Source organism: Rutilus rutilus (genome assembly GCF_951802725.1).
Source record: "Rutilus rutilus genome assembly, chromosome: 19".
In the NCBI taxonomy this organism is placed as follows: domain Eukaryota; kingdom Metazoa; phylum Chordata; class Actinopteri; order Cypriniformes; family Leuciscidae; genus Rutilus; species Rutilus rutilus.
In genome coordinates, this window is record NC_140232.1 from 5,204,630 (window position 1) to 5,226,343 (window position 21,714).

Here is a 21,714-nt window from a genome sequence, read left to right on the forward strand (position 1 = left end):
GATAAAAGCATTTAAGGAGACAATTTAACATAGCTTTATGTAGAAACGAATAAATATTTTATTATATGATCTGATTAAGATCATATTTTAAATATGGTTTTATTATAAATAGTGATTATTTATAAGGTTGGACACTCAACTTAAATATGATATTTACCATCTTAATCTAACCATGTAAACAAATGAAAAAGTCAGCCAGATGTTTATTATCATGTTTATTGGACAGCAGACGCGCTTTATAGCCTACCCCAAATACCATAATTTTCTTCTGTCAGTGAAAAAAAAAACAAAAAAAAACTGTTGCTTTATTTAGACTTAGAAGGCTTGAACAAAACTGGGGAAAAAACAAACATTAACCAAGACCTGTCTAAAAACATTGTCACTCATTTTATCGATTATTTTATCATATGCTATAGCCTACTACATAAATCTACCACATTTTAAAACGCATTGAATATCAGGCTAAGTTACATCAAATTAGCGCAGAATCAACTTTGCGTTGATGTCCTCGATCGCGTCAATTATTATTAGGCCTATAGGGTTTTTGGAGTTCAGTTCTTTATGTATAAATGAAAGGTCTACACATGTTTAAAAATAGCCATGGCAATATAGGCTATTTCATTCCACTACAATGCAGAAAAATCTATTTAAAACGTAGGCCTAAGCACCATTGCAACCATCAAGATCACCGTTTTCAAAAGATTACTTTTAAGAATTTATTTTCCCCAATCATTATTATTAGGTCTATTAGCCTATTATTATTATTATTTTTATTAATATATTTAATTTCGATATTCAGTTTAAGACTGTCAGTGATATCCATCACATGTTCGGCTATGCTTTTGATAACGTGCGTTTAAAAGTGTTGTAAACGTGACGCGATGTTTACTTTTAAAGATTGTTTGCACGCACGCACGCTCGCTCCGCTCGTCTACCGAACTGCCGAAAATGAAGAAAAAGAGTTTCGATCACAGAAAACACGGGACCCATCTAATCGATTTCTTCTGTCCCGCTGCGTCCTGCGGTCTCGGTGAGGTCAGGGGTTTCGCCGCGAGTCTTTGGCCCAACGACTCCTGTGCCAACAGGGGTGTCCGAGTTAAAGAAGACGGTAAGAATGAGCTTCCCAAAAGGGAACCAAATGCAAGAGCCACCTTGCCAACGCATCTAACGGTAGCTGGTGTGTCCCAGAACCAACACTTGCCCCAGCAAACACATACGTTCCTTCAGAAGAATACTTCTGTGCTCCAGAAAAATAATGAGAAACTCCAGACGAGTGTCGAGCTTCAGACGAATGCTTGTTCTTTGAGGGATGATGAAAAAGCCTTAATGCATCTTCCAAAAATCATGCCTCAGAGCCAACAACAGCTGCAAGAGAAAAATGCTTATTCCACAGAGAAGGAGAAGAATATGGAGGGAGTTGAACACGCGGAGTGGAACCCGTTGGCCGAGGACTGGTCTCTGACTCCATGGCTGGACAATGTCAGCGATGATGACCACTGGTTTGATGGGTGGTTCGAGGAGGTCTCTTGTCAAGTAGAACTAATGTTAAAGAAAAATGAGAAAGAGAAGATTGTGCCTGTCAGAGAGAGCGCTCTGCCGAAGCCTGGAGACTCTTCTGCTCTGCCGTTTCCTCAGCTGCGTAACCGAAGGCCTGGTTCCGATAAAACATCAAAAGCTGAATCACTGTCTCAGAGAGCTCACAAAAGACCACCTCGCAAGAATGAATGATTAAAGAAACTGAAGTCACCTGCATGAGGAATAGTAGCCTATTTATTTTAGCACACTTGGAGTTAGAACTATTATTTAAAACATTTTGTCATATCCTTCTGAGATCCATAAAATAAAAGTGTTATACATTTTTTTTTTTTTTACATCATTACATTGTTTGGAGTATAAGAAACAAATTGTGAAAAACAATTCTGAAAATGTAGACTCGAGGACACCAGGACCAATAAGAAAATGAAACCAAGACTCTATAACCATAACAATGTTTTTTATATTACATTTTTATATTCAGTAGGCTATGTCAGTTTTAGGTTCCAGGCTTTTTCTTCTATAACTTGACCTTTGTAAAACAGATATGAGAATAATGTTGGAAAATAATAATCATTTTACATTTTGTATGCATATTATAGTACCTGCATTTAAAGTCCCCCTGTGGAAAAAAAATCAAGCTTTTAATGTTGTTTAGGCTATATGTCTATGTGGTGTTTTTAATATGCTTTAAGACAAACCATGTGCAAATTCATAAGTCGACACCACTGATGAGTATTTTCCACTGATATAGAATGGCATTATATAGATCAGTGGTATTTTCTCTTTAAAACTGCAACCAAAGACAGTCTCAAAAACACGGTTTGAAATCGCTGGTGTTTCTGACGTCATAAACTACCTTGTAACCAATCAGACCAATCGGTGTGAGTGAGTGGAGGCGGGGCTCATTTGCATATTCATAGAACCACATACTAAATGAAGCAATGGTGTCGAGTTACATTCAAGCTAACATTTTTCAAGAAAAAAAAAAAAACGTTTAAATATGTCATTTTGTGATCAAAGGTGAGTTTTAAGGGATACAGTTATTGACTACTAGGGAACTTTAACAGGCGTTTAATGTAAATCAGAGTTTTCAGGGATCCGGCAGCTCCAGAAAACTTCCACCTGAACCAAACTATACAAATATTTGTACAAGATTCTCAATATGCGATGAAAGATATTAGAGAATGATTTGATATACTAGTTTACTTTACTTGTGTGTAAACATGGCCATAAAATGGGTTTTCTGATTATATACAATGTATTCATTGTCTCTAATTTGCATATTAATGTGTTCTTTGGGCAACATAATGAAAAAATAAGTAGCTATAATAATGAGAGGAAAATAACATTTTCATGATATCTCATATTTCATAGAAATATTGATATTTTGTTCCCTTATGTCTCTTTAATATGCCTGATAAGCAGTTTAAACCCGATGTGCTCTAGACATCCAGACTTAAAACTTAAGACTTAAAACTGGCTTATATCTCAAAGAGATTTGCTAAAATATACTGTAATGTCCTCTATAGAGGAAACAACTCAATTGCTGGGTCTCAGAAGCATAATACAACAACCGATATTTAAACTTTTGCAATGTAGCATTACATTTTCATCACTGTCTTTACTGCAATTCTCAGAGAATTGAGGTCCAAATGCAGTAAATAAAGCTAAATGTGCTGTTTTTGTCAGGGTCACCTTTCTTATGAAACTGTTGAACAATGTGGAGTAACAATCAAAGCATATATGGTAATTGTTTATTCAGCCTTTATTATCTCGGGCTGGGTTATTGGAATCGGAGCCCATCATCATACTTAAAACTAAAATGTTATCATCAAACCAACGATGTAGCAGAGCTATGCATTCAAAGGTGCAGTAGCCCATACAAACCAATATATTTTGTTTTAAAAGAAGGCCTTTATTAACCCCCTGGAGTAGCATGGATTACTTTTTATGATGGACGGATGGATGATCTTTTTGGGCTTCAAAATCTGTGGTACCATTAACTCCCATTATAAAGCTGGGAAGAGCCAGGATATTTTTTAATTCCTCCGACTGTGTTCGGCCGAAAGAAGAAAGTCATATACACCTAGGATGGCATGAGGGAGAGTAACTTATGGCATCATTTTCATTTTTGGGGGAACTATCCCTTTAAATCATTATGCGGCCTCAGAAGTCTGTGTTTCGTGAGCAAACACTGCCTGCAAAGTCATTACCTGATAGGCAAAAAGTTAGATGCCTAATCTTTCGGATGCAGCTGTTATTTCGGTCCGGTGCCGTTTCTGTGGCATGATGGGTAATTACAGTGGCCCTGCAGCTAAACTGCTGAATGTGATGTCTAACTCGCAGGTGTAAGCAGCAGGCAAAATCACTGCTTAAAGAGGGGAAGAAATCACAGGTGTACACCTAGGATGGCTTGAGGGAGAGTAAATTATAATTTACATTTTTGGTTGAACAAACCCCCTCTTCTGATGCATGTTGTCTGTCAGTGTGTTTCGACCGCGAGGGGGCAGTCGAGTTCCGTCGGTGGCCTGATGATGACGAGCAGAGAGAGGAGAGCAGTGTTGTTGTCTTCCGGGTGAGGTGTTGTTGCTCTCATTATCAACATCATAATCATCTTCTTTAGTGAAACTCTCTCCCCCGCCGGTTATTTAAGCAGTATGTGGATCCCCGCCGATGGATGTCACGACTAACACTGAGGAGATTAGCTGAGAACTTGATCCAGCTGCTTGAACTTGAGGTCTGAGCTTGCCTTGAATCTTAAAGCACATCTAAGATTGGAGAATCAGTGTCTCGAAACCTAGTGATCTTAACTAGACAGACAGCATGTATGAGGCGTTACAGCAGCTCACTAGATTTTGACACACGACATTAACGTTATATCTGACGGATGAAACGTTGTCAGTTATTTTGGTTCGCATCTTACGATCTGTTCACTCTGCCAGCTAACCTGACCTTGATATTAATATGTGAAAATGTGCTGAGCGCCTGGAAATACAAGCATATTTACGAGCTAAACTGCTACAAGGTGGTTGACAGCAATGTCTAAAATGCTATTCTTAATCCAAACCTATTCTTGTGCCATTCTTGTGTTTTAATTTTAATTAGAAGTCGAATATGCGTGCTAATCTGCATGTTTGTCATCTGGGAGAAATTTAATATTTGTACTGTTGACACCGCAGAACCATTAGAAACAAAAAGTGTGACCAGTTTCCTGATATACATTTACCTTATACAATTAATCAAACATCGTTATATTAAAAAGACAGTAAGAGCTACCCATCATGCACTTCTTTGATGCATGTTACCCTTGTGCCAAAACAGTGTGCTTACACTTGTAGTGGACTTTATAAAAGTATATTGTATTATAAAAGAATACTTGGCAATATTTTAGAATAAAGGCCACTTAAGTGTAAACTTTCTTGACTATGTTTCTACTTAAAACACTGAAAAAGTGCACTTTGTAACTGTCAAATTAAAAGTTTTATTTTAAAGAGGTACACCAATTTTAATTGGTTGACTAACATACTAAAGCACTTGTAAAGTACTTCATTATAGGTTTTCAACATTACATTTAAAGTTAATATATTAACAAATTAAATGTACTAAATAGATTTCATAATTTCAAATGTGCAATTCCAAATATATTTACACACAAGCATCAATAGAAATGAGTATATTTTAATTTACCATAAATTATAGTCAGTACATTTATTTTTGTCATTAATTACTCACCCTCATGTCGTTCCAAACCCGTAAGACTTTCGTTCATCTTCGGGACACAAATGAAGATCTTTTTTATGAAATCGGAGAGTTTTCTGTCCCTCCATTGACAGCTACGCAACTACCACTTTAACACTTCAAAAAGTTCATAAAGAGAGTGTAAAAAATAAAATAAGTATATAAGAATCAAATATAATATAAGAATATAAGCCGAATATATAAATCTAAGAAAAATCTAAGAATAAAAGCCTAATTTCAAATTAGTCCAAAACTTGGACTAAATCGCTCAATTCGTATGGATTAGTTTTACGATCTCTTTATGAACTATTTGAAGCGTCACAATGGAGGGACAGAAATACTTTTTGGGTGATCCATCCAACCCTTGATGGGTTAAAAAAAACACTCATAAATTCGACTAATCACATTTAGTATAAATTTAAACTACCACATTTTCCTTCAATTGTAAATACCATGCAGTTTAAGTGCCTGAAAACGTCACATTCATTTCACGCTGAAGTATATTCTTCTACTGTTTTTAAAAGTATGCTAAAGTGTACATCTCTCTCACATGGTGGTCATTAATCATTCGAGCTCTTCCATTGGCAGCACGATGTCGGTTTCAGCGCAGGAGAGGGGCGCGTGCTTCCCTTCGGACTGGGAGGATGACGAGCGGATGGCTTTCTTGTTCTCCGCCTTTAAAGAGAACCGAGATGTCGACTGTACAGACTGGGATGGGAAGATAGACTTCTGGAGTCCTCTGATCATTGAGCACTGCAGGAGACGCGGGTCGGTGTGTGTGAGTCTGCAGGACTTGAACGAGAGTTTCAGAAGGAAGGGCATCGTTCCTCTGGGCTTGAGTACTGTAATTCAGAGCATGATTCGGTAAGTCACCGTCACCTCGAGTGTAATGGCTGCGTTTCAAAAGCTTAGCCGGCGGACTTTCTGCCTCGCTACCTGACCAAGGCACCTCACGAAACTGAGTTCAGACAGACTACTGCGGCAGCGTCACTGACTAATGATCTGCAGCAAAATAGATAAGTGAATAAGTGAATATTCATTTAATTACTGTGATTTCATGCTAGAAACGACATAAAAAGTGGACATTTATTCCTCGCCTGACTATGCACCAAATCGTGACGGTTCGGGACGAATACATGTACCGTTACACCCCTAATTCACACACAATACGCAACTTTTAGATGCTGTCTTTAAGTATTAGCTCAAAATGTTTTGTTATGGAGTGGAACGCACAGGATTGTGGGATATCAAAGGCAGTGAAGGATGCATCTATGCTGCCTTCAAAGATGGATCAGATGAAGGGAGACAGGAAGTGAAGCTAACGTTGGAGTCAGATGTGCTTTTAAGGGCTAGTTCATCCAAAAATGAAAATTCTGTCAGTAATTACTCATCCTCATGTTGTTCCAACCCCGTAAGACCTTCGTTCATCTTCAGAACACAAATGAAGATATCTTTGATGAAATCTGAGAGCTGTCTCACTCCTCCACAGGCTTCTCTGTTATTGAAACTTGCCGGCCCAGAAAGTTAGTAAAGACAATGTTTAAAATAGTCCAAGTGACTACAGTGGCTCAACCTTAAGTTGATCAAGTGATGAGAATACTTTTTGTGTAGCCTGGAAATCTAGACCTAAATCTGAATGATTAATGGTCTGGCGTCGACTAATGAAACTCGGCCAGCTCGAGGGGCGGCACCAAGCATGCATTTGAAAATCTCACTGCACGCAATTGGATAACACTACGACCAATCACAACAATAAACCCCATACGCTTAGCTACCAGTGGAGCTAACTGGTAGATTAGACTCTTGCCGTATCCGGTCGGCAAAACAGCAAAAACACCCTTCTTGCAAAGGAACGATTCGAGCGGCGTCTTCTGTTCCTGTTTTAGAGAAAAAGCCAAGTCTAACTCGTTCATTGTAGCGGCCAAAGCCGTTTCAAACAACTGGTGTTCATCCAAAGCCATCTTGCAATGTTTACTAATGACTTCGACATCGCAGCGCTGTCGTCATCTCGCCTCTGGCCCGCCTATATCAGATAACCCGATGTGATTGGTGCAGCTCAGATAGAGGGGCATATTTAATGAGCATCATTACTCGACACCAGAGTAACTCACTGAGCAAATTCAACTTGTGCTCTCGCGAGAACTCTGGATAACCAGGGTACTTTTTGTGCGCAAAAAAACTAAAATAACGACATTATTCAACTATTAATTTCCTTCTGTGTGGGCCTCTGAGTGAGTTCACGTAGTGTAACAGCGCAGCGCTTCTGGGTTGTACGTCAGAACGTAGGCTCACTATTGGCAGGCGCTGGTCATGTGTGTGACGCGTGTGATGCTGGCCAATAGTGAGCCTACGTTCTGACGTACAACACAGAAGCGCTGCGCTGTTACACTACGTGAACTCACTCAGAGGTATGAGTCACAAAGTATTCTCGTCGCTTGATAAACTTAAGGTTGAGCCACTGTAGTCACTTGGACTATTTTAAACATTGTCTTTACTAACTTTCTGGGCCGGCAAGTTTCAATAACAGAGAAGCCTATGGAGGAGTGAGACAGCTCTCAGATTTCATCAAAGATATCTTAATTTATGTTCATGGAACAATATGAGGGTGAGTAATTACTGACAGAATCTTAATTTTTGGGTGAACTAGCCCTTTAATGCCTTCCGATCTTTGAATGAATGCATCCTCTGAAGGCAGCGTTTTTAAGCGTTCGGACGCAGCCAGTGTCTGATAGATCATGATGTTTAATCATTACATGTATTTATGGCATGTTGTTCGGGTTTGTTTTGTCCTTCTAGGAGTGGGAAGGTGCAGAAAGAATCCGACTTCGCTGCAAACGTAGACTCGGGCTGGCTGTCGTGGGGTGTTGGACTGCTGTTAGTCCGGCCTCTGAAGTGGACTCTGTCGGCTCTGCTGGGCAGCGGGAGGGTCCCGCTGGAGGAGATGTTCGTTGTGATAGAACTGGTTAAGGCAAGTGTGTCTTCAGTCATAATGTGAATCGAATATTCAATTCAAATGTTCAAGTTAAATAGTGTTACTTAACAGAATAAAGTCTTTAGCCATTAATACCCATTTACAGTTCAAAAGTTTGGGGTCAGTAAGAATTTTTATTTTGTTTTATTTAAAAAAATTATAAAAGAAATCAACACTTTTTCAGCAAGGACATTAAATTTAGCAAAAGTGACACAGTCATTTTTTTTTTTACATTGTTACAAACTATGTAACATTTCATAGTTTCTATTTCAAATAAATCATGTTTTCCATACAAATATTAAGCAGCAAAACTGTTTTTAATAATAATAACAATAACAGTTTTTTAAGCATAATGTTAGAATGATTTCTGAGGGATCATGTGACACTGAAGACTGGAGTAATGATGCTGGAAATTAAAATGGAAATGCTGTTTTATTCACAAATGTTTGATCCAATATTCCAATTTTGCACATAAGTTAAATTTGCAACTTTGGATGCAAACATAACTACTGTAGTGTAATTTGCAGTGTCCTTTTGACTGAACATATACATACACTGCAATATACATTACTGGTCAAAAGTTTTAGATCGGTAAGATTTTTTATGTTTTTAAAAGAGGTCTCTTCTGCTCACCAAGGCTGCATTTATTTGATAAAAAAACAATAAAAAAAAACAGTATTATTGTGAAATATTATGACAATATAAAATGACTTTTCTATTTTAATATATTTTAAAATGTAATTTATTCCAGTGATCAAAGCTGAATTTTCAGCATCATTACTCCAGTCTTCAGTGTCACATGATCCTTCAGAAATCATTCTAATATGATGATTTTATGCTCAAAACAGAATATTTATTTATAAATTATTATAATTTATAAATAAATTATCTGCATTTATTTAAAACAGAATATTTTCTAACATTATAAATGTCTTTACTGTAACTTTTGATCAGTTTAACTCATCCTTGATGAATAAAAGTATTGATTTATTTTATTTCTTTCCCCCCAAAATAAAATGTAAATTCTTACTGACCCCAAACTTTTGAACGCTAGTGTTTAATGTTACAAAAGCTTTAGATTTCAGATAAATGCTGTTCTTTTCAACTTTCTATTCATCATAGCATCATGAAATAAAAATGTAAATAACTGTTTTCAACATTGATAATAATCATAAATATTTCTTGAGCATCAAATCATCATATTAGAGTGATTTCTGAAGGATCATGTGACACTGAAGACTGGAGTAATGATGCTGAAAATTCAGCTTTGATCACAGGGAATAAATGACACTTTACTGTATATTCACATAGAAAACAGCTGTTTTAAATTGGAATAATATTTCACAATATGTTTGTATTTTTAATCAAATAAATGCAGCATTGGTGAGCAGAAAATACTTCTTTTAAAAACATTAAAAATCTTTTGACCAGTTCAATATGCAGCTCAAGTGCTGCTGTCCATATTGGGGAACATAATGAATATTAAGACATTCTGAAAATTCACATCTCCCCTATTTTTAACTCTTAATTTTTATTGCATCTCACTCCACAAGGTTATCGTGCCTCATGAAGACCTGATTGATCGAAACGTTGCGCTATTCATAAATGCATTTTTGGAGCTGTAATCTCAGTGCTGGCATTAATTTTCTTTTTTTTTATTTATAATTTGCAATAAAAAAAAAGAAGCCCCCACTGTGTGTTATTGATATGTCGTGCAGGTATTTATCGGTCAAGGTTTTTTCTCTTGCAGGAAAAGGCTGCGGCGCTTTTGGCGGCATATCGAGGTTCTCCTTTAGCAGTGCGCTCTCTGCTGTCTTTCCCAGAGCTGCGTGCGCTCTCCTCTCACATCTGTGCCGATGAAAGCACGCTCTGCATGGCTCTGCTACAGCTCCAGAGAGAAAAACATGTCACCGTCTCACTCCACGAAGGAGAGAAGGTGGGTTTGTGCACAAGAGCGAAACCTGATGTGCTCACAAAGACTTTAGGATAGAAAGTGGATGTATTTTGAACATTCTGTAGATACTAATGCTGGTTAACCATGTTTTGAGTCCTTAAAGGCAGGGTAGGTAGGAATGGTCTAAAAAACTTCTTTTTCAAATTTGTTTAAACTTTATGTACATATCAATACATAATTAAAATGTAAGTACTCTGAAAAAGAAAGTATAAAAATCGAGTGTCTGTAGACCTCTCACGACTGTTTTAAAGACAGTTCATTATTTCCATTCACTCCACCCCCTCCCTTCTGGGCTCCTTCCAAAGCCACGCCCCCAAAACACATGAACGCGCGACTCCAACCGCTGAGCTGAAGACGCATTATTTACCTGAGACAAGCAGAGAGGAAGGAGCACAGTGCATGTAGTGACATCATGTCAGAATCACATGTAATAAAAAAATCTAATGCTAATTGCTTATGAATATAAACAAATAAGATGTATTTTAGTACTCACTCACTATCAAGCTAGCATATTGATATTGGTCAATTTAAAATATATATTTTTTGATTTGCTAACGAGCTAGTTATATAAGCTAAAAACAGGTTGCATTGATACACTTTTTTCCATTACCATCAGTTACATTGTGATGAAGATGAATTTCGTGTAAGATTCATAACATATATGGTGTTCTGCATGTAGGGATGTGGGAGATATTGACAAAAATGAATATCTCGATATTTTTTTCCAATATCTAGATATCGATATTCAGGCGATATTTTTGCCATCCTTCAAAGAAATGTGAGCAAACTGGCAAAGAAGGTCCAGTTGGTCTTTTGACTTGCTGCATTTGACCTATATTATTGTAGGCTATAGAAAAAACAATAAAGGAGCTAACTAAACATAATCTGTGGCAGCCCCTACTTTTTCCACTTACAAAAAAACAAAAAAAAAACTTAACTAGGCACTTCTTGCAACAGTGATTATTAAATCAAACAACAATATTGTTGATGATCAATTCAAAGTAAAAAAAAAAAAACATTTTCAAAACGGTATAAATCCATTCATTTTTCCCCCCAAAACGCTATAAATCCATCTTTTTTTTTTTTCTAAATTTATGGTTTGTCTTTTAAAAAAAGTTTTTGTCTTTTATTTTTCGTGTTTGCATTTATGAGGAAAAAACAATATTACTTGACAGTTCTCCATTATGGACGCGAGCGCTCTGAAAGCTGCACTAAGACTTTCAAACTTTAACAGAGACCTCAAAACAGAAAGCACAAAGCCTTTCTTTAAAACGAATTTCGTTTTGTATTAATTGTATCTTAATTTTTTTTTTTTTTTTTCATTAATTCATTAATATTTTCATTCCTGGATTAAATACATAAAGTAAATATAGGCTATCAATCACAACATAAGGTGCTTGAACTGGAGATTATATCATCGTGAACCGAAACGTAGCCTCGCCTCACAGGCCTAAAAAATGTGAAATATATTTACAGAAATCTGGTTCTAAACAAAACCATCCAAAACAAAATAAAACTATGTAGGCTAATAAATGTGCATTTCTCCGGTGCATGCGTTCACTAGCCTACTGCGAAGATCGCGAGTCAATATATCGTCAACTTCATCTTTGCAGCCGACACAGAAGTTAATAAACAATTAAAATGTCTTATTGCAATATTTTACACATTCATAATCATTACTTTTGCTGGTTCTTTGAGGCAGCTTTTTAGGTTTATGGCGTTTTGGAAAAGAGCTCTTCACGTACAAACACCGTTTCACCAAGGCACAGCAGCACTTCAGCACATAAGAACAAAAAGAGAAAAAGCACAGACTTATTTTACGAAACTTTGATGTGGTTGAACAGGTGAAACTGTCACAAACTCCTCTGCAACTCAAACCTTCTCAGTACGAGTTATGAAGGAAGAGAACAGCATTACAGTTTTCAGCGCGTCCTCCTCTGATTGCTGTGCAGGAGCACATGCGCAAAACGTAGGTTTGTAAAATGTCCTTTTGTAAAATAAAAATAATTTTAGGGCGAAGCAGGAGGTCGTGCAAGAGGCCGTGGCGTGCAACTAGGGTCCGAGGAAGTAGAGGCTGAGGACGAGGTGGTCGCTGGAAAGCTACGCCGATATTGACACGCGTTTTATTTCTTTGTTTATCCAAAGACTTTTTGTTCATTACCTTTTCTTGTACTGTCTTCTTTTTTTGCCTTGTTTGCCTTCGCTAACTGCATATGCCGGTAATGTGAATTTTGATTGCTCTTTCTCTGCCATTGTTTTGCTATTCCTAGGTTCCGTGCCTCTCGAATTCCTCAAATCAAACGTGCGCGCGCAAGTGGGCAGATCCCGTGGCAAAAGGGTGGTTGCCATGGTTGCGAGAGAGTGACAGTCGCCTAAGCCAATCCTTTGATTCGTCCCGAATCGAAATAATGAGCTGTGTTTAATACAGATTAAACGGTCTAGAGTCACTTGATTTTTATACTCTTTTTTTCAGAGTACTTACATTTTAATTATGTATTGATATATATAGAAAGTTTTAACAAATTTGGATCTTTTATTTTTATAAAGTCCTACCTACCCTGCCTTTAATACACTGCCGTTCAAATGTTTGAGCTCAGTAAGATTTTCTTTTCTTTTTTCAGTTTTGTTTCAATACTTTTATTCTGCAAAACACATTAAATGAATCAGAAGTAAATTAAAAAGAATGTTCTTTAGAATCCTGGAAAAATAATGTATTATAGTTTCCATCAAAAAAAAAAAAATTTCAGCATTGATAATAAGAAATATGTTTTTTTTATATTAGAATGATTTCTGAAGGATCATGTGACCCTAAAGACTGGAGTAATGATAGTTTGCCACAATATTACTGTTTTGATTAAATACATGCAGTCTTGGTGAGAATCTTACCCTCCCTAACTTTTTGAACTCTAAGCATAGACATAGAATAATGTTCCAACATTTCTCTCAAATCTGCGTCGCTGCAGGGCTCTGACTATTGGATTAGTATCTTTTAGCACATGTTTGGGTTCAGTTTGCTCAGTTCTGATTGAACTTTTGATCTTGTCTCTGTATAGCTGGTGAAATTCAGTCAGGCTGGACAGGGCCGCGTGTGTCCTGTCAGCGAGGTGGACCTGGGCATCTATCAGCTCCAGCGCAGCGAGAAGCTTCTGGAGGAGAGGGTGGAGGTGCTGGGACTGGAGGCAGAAAAGTGAGCCAGTTCACACAAACTGTATTGACATTGGCTGCGTCCGAAAGCTAAAGAACGCCGAGGTAGGAAGGGATCCTATGAATCCTATGATCGTGTCACAGCCTGCCTGCTGTCTGAGATGCCTTCCTTCATTTGATTGATTTGCACAGCACAGAGTCGTATCCTTCACTGCGTATGATCCTGGCGTTTGAGCCAAAAAAACATGCCGTCTGAAAGTTGAGGTTGGTGGTCATTGTAGGAATTTGGTCTGTCCGAGACATAAGATGACGAATCGTGGCGATTTCTGTGGCCGTGGCTCATAAACGGTGGGTCTGTGTCTTACAGTGAGAGAGGTTCAAAGAGAGCCTGCGATCATGTCAGAAATTCAGCATGATCATCTCAGTGTGTTTGCTGCTACGACCTACGTCTACTGACTACCCAGTAAAAATGAAACATGAAATGGCGTATTGATTAACGCGACATGGAACTAAAACTTAAAACTATCTCAAGCTCCATTTGCAAAATTGGCATGCCAGGTTGGCCTCTGTTCCCTCGCCACATCCATATTCTCCTCTTTCGCTTCCTCCTCTTTGCTTTTCAGCGCACATAAAAACCTCAGTTGCCAAAGTGCGACTCATCTTGCTCAATTTGTTCACCACTAGCTCATGCTGATGATGTTTCATTCTTCTATACTAACTTGCGTCGTAGCTAACAATTAGGAGCTACGTCCTACATCGGGTCATAAAGTTTTTATTTTTTAATATAACTCCGATTGCGTTCGGCTGAAAGAAGAAAGTCATATACACCTAGGATGGCTTGAGGGAGAGTAACTTATGGCATAATTTTCATTTTTGGGGGAACTATCCCTTTAAATCATTATGCGGCCTCAGAAGTCTGTGTTTCGTGAGCAAACACTGCCTGCAAAGTCATTACCTGATAGGCAAAAAGTTAGATGCCTAAGCTTTCGGACGCAGCTGTTATTTCGGTCCGGTGCCGTTTCTGTGGCATGATGGGTAATTACAGTGGCCCTGCAGCTAAACTGCTGAATGTGTTGTCTAACTCGCAGGTGTAAGCAGCAGGCAAAATCACTGCTTAAAGAGGGGAAGAAATCACAGGTATAAGCACACTTTGTTTTACCCTTTTTGTGTTTAACGCTTAATAGGCAAGAAAAGTGTTTTAATGAATCCCCACTTTGTCCTGCCACAGGCCCTGAGGTGTTTACGTGGTAGCAAGCGTGTGGAGAAGAAAGCGGATCGTCTGTTCGCTCAGCTCGAGACGGTGAAGGGGATCCTGGACAGAATAGCAAACTCTCAAACCGACCGCCTGGTGAGACACACACACACACACACACAGATGGCACACTCTGATGTGAGTGACAGCACATGCTGTTGGCCAACAGCAGGGAACGTCACACACACTCCTACCAGCCAGCTCTGTATTGTACTTTTTTTTGCGAATGCCATATTTTTCTAGTTGCGTTGTGTTTTTTAATCTTCTGAAACGTGCTGCTACGTATATTCCAAAGCACTAAACATCCACAAGGCACACACATTTCAATTTGGAACGAATGAGAGTTCAAGTTAAGTTGTATTGTGCATTTCTCACACACAGTTTCGCTTTAAAATAAATTAGTTTATAAATTAGCCTGGTGTTTATAATAAAAGTTCTGTTCTGAATACCGGTAAATTGAAAGGATTTGTTGTGGAGTTTGTAGTGTTTATAATGTTTGTTATTCAGAGTGTCTCTATAATGCTTTTTTGAATATCACATTTCATGCAGTGTGTAATATCGCTGTTTGTGAATGTAAACGGTCTGCTAAGTTTTAAAGATCAAAGTGCACGACAAATAAAGTTATTGTCTCGTATATGAAAGAATTGATTCTGAACTGCCTGAAACGAGACACTAAAACCTAAAACTTCCTGTTACAAATCTACGTAACAATGTAACAAATTTGCATAATGCCAGTCTCTGGTGTTCATTGGCTGCCTTTGAACAACGTCTACGTTTCCCCGCCCTCAAACACTGTAGTTGTGTAACACTGAGACTGGTAGAAGTTGGTTTGTGTTTTCTACGTGTTGACAAGACGCTGTTTTCTGCTGCGAAAGCAAATCTACTATCAGACTCGCGCTGGAATATATACTGTAAAGCCGGCGCCATCGTTACTGTTTATAGTGCTAAGGAAGCCTCAAGAGCTGAAATTCAGATATGCTAATAGTCGTTTGGTTTCCGACACGCGCCGTAAGCGGTAGACCAAAAGACTGGGCCATCTGACCAATCAGAGAAAGGACGTGTTTAGAGAATCTTCGAATGAACCGTTTTCAGACTCTTTGAGAAATTAGTTGATGTGCAGTGGGAATGCAAAATATGAAAAAACTAAAGTGTTTTTGACCTTGGATGCATGTAAACCTGTTGTAGGAGACTCTTGTTTTGGAGGAACCTTTAAAATAGCATAATAGGGGCACTTTAATATTTTTATGTAATAATAACATGTGACTTGTACACCGATGCAACTTATCGTTTTTTTTCTTTTCTTTTTCTCAATAATGCAATTTTGACCTGGTGCGACTTATAGTCAGGTACTTTCTGGAAAATATGGTAATCTACTTTAAATGGCTTAAAGTCATTATTCACTCAAACTCTGTTTGCCACAAAAGCAGAAACTTTAAAGAATGTTCTTCTTTTCCATACACTGACTGTGACTGTGAAGTGGACAACAAAAACCCATAAAAGTAGTCGAGCGGACTCTATTCCAATCTTTGTGTTAGAAACTAATTGAAATTTTAGTTATTCTTTCAAAATCTTCCCCTTGAAATAAAGCTTTTGGGGATGAGACAGGCGGCACGGTCACTATGAACCATCATTGTATGGAAAAGAGCTGCGTGTACTTTCTTCAAAATATCTACTTTTGCTTTTGCTCCACAGAAAAAAGTAATTTCCAGAAAAAAATCCATTCACACTTTTTGTAGATACATTTGTGGATAAATTCAACTTGTTCACAACCACCCAGCATGTATTTTCTTTAAGGAATATATAAATAGTTTTGTTGTTGATGCACACCACACACGTCACAAGCATGTTGATTATGCTTGTGATGACGAAGTGTTCTGGTGTGTGTGTGCAGGTGATGCAGGCATACCAGGCAGGAGTGGCGGCTCTGAGGATCTCTCTGAAGGGTGTGAGTGTGGAGCGAGCAGAGAACCTGGTGGATCAGATACAAGAGGTGATGTATGACAAATCTGCATTGTAGCCATGCATGGTTTATGCTATGGTAGTTTGAATATAGTTATACCTATTTTGAATGAAGGTCTTTATTTTGCATTTATGCTTTTTGCACAGTTATGCGACACTCAGGATGAAGTCAACCAGACTCTTGCCGGAGGGGTGCTGGATTCTGGTATTCAAGCTTCACTTTATGTATTTCACTGTGCTAACGCATACATTTATAGCTAAAACGGGCCAGATGTTTCATGCGTGTGGAGCAGGGTTGGGAATCGAAAATCGATTCCAATTCTGGAATCAAATACTTGAGGTCAGGAATCGGATACTTGTTATAAAATAAAAATTTCGATTCCTTTGTGAGCATTTCAATATGAAATCCAAGCGCGAGACGACTCGCGTGCTGATTTATGTGCTGCACACACATCCAAAACGTGTGTTAAACCATTCAAGTGTGCGCTGTTTTCTGTGCAACTCTTAAAGTGACAGCAGCCTAACATTCCTGCTTCCGTCTCTATAATAACACTAATCAAACGACAGAAGACAAAAAGCAAATTCACTCGTTCTTGACTAATGTTAGGCTAGTAATGTATTAGTTAGGCTAAATTTATATTAGTTAGGCTAGTTCCTTGCGTACTGTAAGTGTTCTTTAGCCTGTTGTTTTTTGTTCATGATATTCAGCTACAATTAAATGTTTTGCAATAAGACTAAATGTGAATGATATCTAAGTGTTTTTTTTTTTTTTTTACCTTATTGGAATCTATAAGAATCAGAATCGATAAAATTAAAATGATACCCGACCCTAGTGTTTTAGTATGGGTTAAACACTAGTATGGGTTAAAAACCATACAGGCTTCTACTATTCATTCATCATTGACAATACCGACTGGACTGAGTGTCTTTACCATAAAGTTGGCTAAAAGAGTAATTCATTCCTCATGTTCTCCTAGGTGAGGATTCAGAGGAGTTGGAGGAGGAGCTGAAGTCATTATTGGAGAACACTATCCAGGACAAGGACGTGCTCCCAGTGGTGCCCACGCACCCTCTCTCTCCTCCCAGGAAAACGGGTCTCCCAGATGCGGATTTGTTCCAGTCTCTGCCCTGCGTGCCTGATTCCAGCCTGGGCATCACAGATGAGGAGCTGGACAGAGAACTGAGTCGACTCACAGTCTCTGACACAGGTTCCTTTACGCTCTTCTTTTAGCGCTGCTGTTATTTTCTAAATGTTTCTAATGCCGGGGACACACTTAACAACTAGCTGAAACATCCTAAGTCTGACTAAACACACTTACAGGCTGTTTCCAACGACTGCAGCTGATTTTAAACACCAACTGTGAACATGATCAGTCGTAAGTATCAAATTACATTCATAATCGGCCTTACAGTCGTTAAGTGTGTCCCCGGCTTAAGGCAAGCATCACTATTGCTCATACTTGGAGTCAATATATTTATTTTTTTAGATGATTACAGCTTTTCACTAGATTTGTTATGAGAAACGTTTGTACATCTGTTGTGACAGAAACTTAAATGGCTTCACTGCAGTTTTCTGCCAAAATAAAAGCTTAAGGTTTTAACTCCCGCAAGTGAAGATGTTTAGACATAATTACTGTAATTTTGCTAATGCTGTGTAGAGTAAAATAATGAATATTCTTATTATGAAATATTCACTTTTTATTTTGCAGTTGTAATACAATATTAAAACATTTGTCTCTTAGAAATAACACACACACATATATATATATATATACATACATACATACTCACCTAAAGGATTATTAGGAACACCATACTAATACTGTGTTTGACCCCCTTTCGCCTTCAGAACTGCCTTAATTCTACGTGGCATTGATTCAACAAGGTGCTGAAAGCATTCTTTAGAAATGTTGGCCCATATTGATAGGATAGCATCTTGCAGTTGATGGAGATTTGTGGGATGCACATCCAGGGCACGAAGCTCCCGTTCCACCTCATCCCAAAGATGCTCTATTGGGTTGAGATCTGGTGACTGTGTGGGCCATTTTAGTACAGTGAACTCATTGTCATGTTCAAGAAACCAATTTGAAATGATTCGAGCTTTGTGACATGGTGCATTATCCTGCTGGAAGTAGCCATCAGAGGATGGGTACATGGTGGTCATAAAGGGATGGACATGGTCAGAAACAATGCTCAGGTAGGTCGTGGCATTTAAACGATGCCCAATTGGCACTAAGGGGCCTAAAGTGTGCCAAGAAAACATCCCCCACACCATTACACCACCACCACCAGCCTGCACAGTGGTAACAAGGCATGATGGATCCATGTTCTCATTCTGTTTACGCCAAATTCTGACTCTACCATCTGAATGTCTCAACAGAAATCGAGACTCATCAGATCAGGCAACATTTTTCCAGTCTTCAACTGTCCAATTTTGGTGAGCTCATGCAAATTGTAGCCTCTTTTTCCTATTTGTAGTGGAGATGAGTGGTACCCGGTGGGGTCTTCTGCTGTTGTAGCCCATCCGCCTCAAGGTTGTGCGTGTTGTGGCTTCACAAATGCTTTGCTGCATACCTCGGTTGTAACGAGTGGTTATTTCAGTCAAAGTTGCTCTTCTATCAGCTTGAATCAGTCGGCCCATTCTCCTCTGACCTCTAGCATCAACAAGGCATTTTCGCCCACAGGACTGCCGCATACTGGATGTTTTTCCCTTTTCACACCATTCTTTGTAAACCCTAGAAATGGTTGTGCGTGAAAATCCCAGTAACTGAGCAGATTGTGAAATACTCAGACCGGCCCGTCTGGCACCAACATCCATGCCACGCTCAAAATTGCTTAAATCACCTTTCTTTCCCATTCTGACATTCAGTTTGGAGTTCAGGAGATTGTCTTGACCAGGACCACACCCCTAAATGCATTGAAGCAACTGCCATGTGATTGGTTGATTAGATAATTGCATTAATGAGAAATTGAACAGGTGTTCCTAATAATCCTTTAGGTGAGTGTGTATATATATATGTATGTGTATGTGTGTGTGTTGCTTATTTTTTTTTATAACCTGTGATACTTTTTTCAGGATGCTTTGATGAATACGAAGTTAAAAAAGATTCCTTTTTTGATTGAACGATTCCTTAAAATAGGAATCTTTTGTAACAATATACACTATCGCAAAACACTCACTGCGCTCTCCCAGATAATTAGGTGCTAAGACCAATGTACGTATCAATCCAAAAATGCAAAAAAGGTTCTGCACTCTAAGAAATATTTTATTGTTAACAGGAGATAAAGGTAACAAACGTTTCGGCTCTTTGTCTTCGTCAGTGTCAGTGATGAAAGCAAAGAGCCGAAACGTTTCTTATCTTTATCTCCTGTTAACAATAAAATATTTCTAGAGTGCAGAACCTTTTTTGCATTTTTCTTTTTTTGAAAGAAAATGCTTTTATTCAGTAAGGATGTGTTCAATTCATAAAAAGTGATTGTAAAGATTTATATTGTTATATATATTGGATCATGTGACACTAAACACTGGAGTAATGATGCAAAAAAAATTCAGCTTTGCATCATATATTATCATTATCATACATCAGGTATATATTAAAATAGAAAACCATTATTTTAAATTGTAATAATATTTCACAATTTTACTGTTTTTGTCTGTATTTTTGATCAAAGAAATGCAGGCTTAATGAGCAGAAGAGACTTCTTTCAAAAAACGTATACAATAGTAATGCTTCCAAACTTTTGACCGGTACTGTGTGTGTGTGTGTGTGTGTGTGTGTGTGTGTGTGTGTGTGTGATGTGTGTATACACAGCTGTACTGTAAAAAAAAAAAAAAAAAAATTTTTTTTTAATATTATGTAAAATAGAGATTAAAAACATTATTATTATTATTATTGAATCAGCCTCATAGCTATCGGGTCTGAGGAATCTTAGACAATATGTCAGTTGATAAGAAAATGCTTTGATTATGGACAAAAGTACATTAACTTAGATACTGTTCAAATGTAATGCTCTTAATGTTGTGGCAATTTTCCCCCATTGAATTAAAAATGTAACTTAATATTGTTATTTTTCAAGGTATTGTATGGAATTTAGAAATTCCAATTTGGAATTAGGGCGTTAGGGCGAACTTGGCGTTAGGGATTTGACCAAACCTTAATAAAACATATTCAAATGTTAATAAACATTCAAATGTTTCACAGACACAGAAGCACCACCATGACACATGTGGTTTATTATGATGGCGATGTTGATAGAGATTGTCGCGAGATTATCAATCAGAACATCCATCATTGATTCATTTCATTACCATCCATCCACTGATTGAGTAACTCGGTTTCATTTTCGTTTTTTATTGAAGTGCATATTTCTAGTTTTAGTTTAGTTTTTGTTCTTTTTCATTAAGTAAATGATCAATCACTGCTCTTTTCGTCATAATAGTCGTCAGTGATTCTAACCTTGCAACTTTGAGGTGAATTTCTCTCTTGATTGCGAGTCCTCCTGAATGTTTCTTCTCTCCGCTCCGCAGCTCAGAGGAGGCTGGAGTCGGCGCAGTGAGCGTTTCAGCACAAGCACAACGGGTGTGAAAGAAAGCCATCAGATACAGTACAGAACATGTGTGTCCTTACATTGTAATACGCCCTACCAAGTCTTTATGAAGAGCCCTTATTCATGTTTGTAATAGCATGTTTATTTTTGTTTTTTTAAGACAGTTTTAAGAGTGGCCTTCTTGAGTTTGTAAAGTCTGTACAATGTATTATTCTAATAAAACTAAAAATTATGATGCCAAATAAACAATATTCCCTGTGCATTTGTTGGGAAGCGAGATGCTCACTCAGATGTGTCTACACTAATTATTAAGATTTTGTAAAGATATATCTGTTGTTTTTGTAAGTACATATCCTCATTAAAAAGTTATGAACAATTATAGAAACTAAAGACAATAATTTACACCACTGTTCAAAAGTTTGGGGCTGGGAATATTTACTATATTTTTATCAAAAATAAAATATTACTATTTAAGATGATAAATTATCTATTTGATGGCGAATGTGAATCTGATCCTTCAGAAATTATTCTAAGATGCTGATTTGGTGCTCAAGGAATATGTATTATCAATGTTGAAAATAGTTATGCTTATTTTTTTTATGGAAACCATGA

General features: G+C 37.7%; 1 protein-coding gene across 2 annotated transcripts; it reads left to right on the forward strand.

Moving 5' to 3' along the window:
- The first annotated feature begins 4,058 nt into the window (after positions 1-4,058).
- Positions 4,059-21,473, forward strand: chmp7 (charged multivesicular body protein 7). Of its 2 annotated transcripts, none has more exons than XM_084389557.1 (11): positions 4,059-4,273; positions 5,863-6,138; positions 8,071-8,248; positions 10,002-10,181; positions 13,253-13,386; positions 14,432-14,480; positions 14,572-14,691; positions 16,487-16,585; positions 16,702-16,759; positions 17,532-17,762; positions 21,083-21,473. In XM_084389557.1, exons 2-11 carry the CDS (start codon positions 5,867-5,869, stop codon positions 21,109-21,111), a joined length of 1,350 nt encoding a protein of 449 aa, XP_084245683.1. In that variant the 5' UTR covers positions 4,059-4,273; positions 5,863-5,866; the 3' UTR covers positions 21,112-21,473. The 2 variants fall into 2 exon arrangements, with proteins under 2 accessions (XP_084245683.1, XP_084245684.1); XM_084389558.1 differs by having other exon boundaries at positions 8,071-8,242; positions 9,996-10,181.
- Positions 21,474-21,714: the final 241 nt, after the last annotated feature.

Bases quoted from the DNA above. Each gene is read 5' to 3' on its own strand.
- chmp7 (XM_084389557.1), top strand. From the start codon at position 5,867: ATGTCGGTTTCAGCGCAGGAGAGGGGCGCGTGCTTCCCTTCGGACTGG. The intron at 14,481-14,571 runs GTATAAGCACAC...GTCCTGCCACAG, and splicing joins AAGAGGGGAAGAAATCACAG to GCCCTGAGGTGTTTACGTGG. The intron at 16,760-17,531 runs GTATTCAAGCTT...ATGTTCTCCTAG, and splicing joins CGGAGGGGTGCTGGATTCTG to GTGAGGATTCAGAGGAGTTG.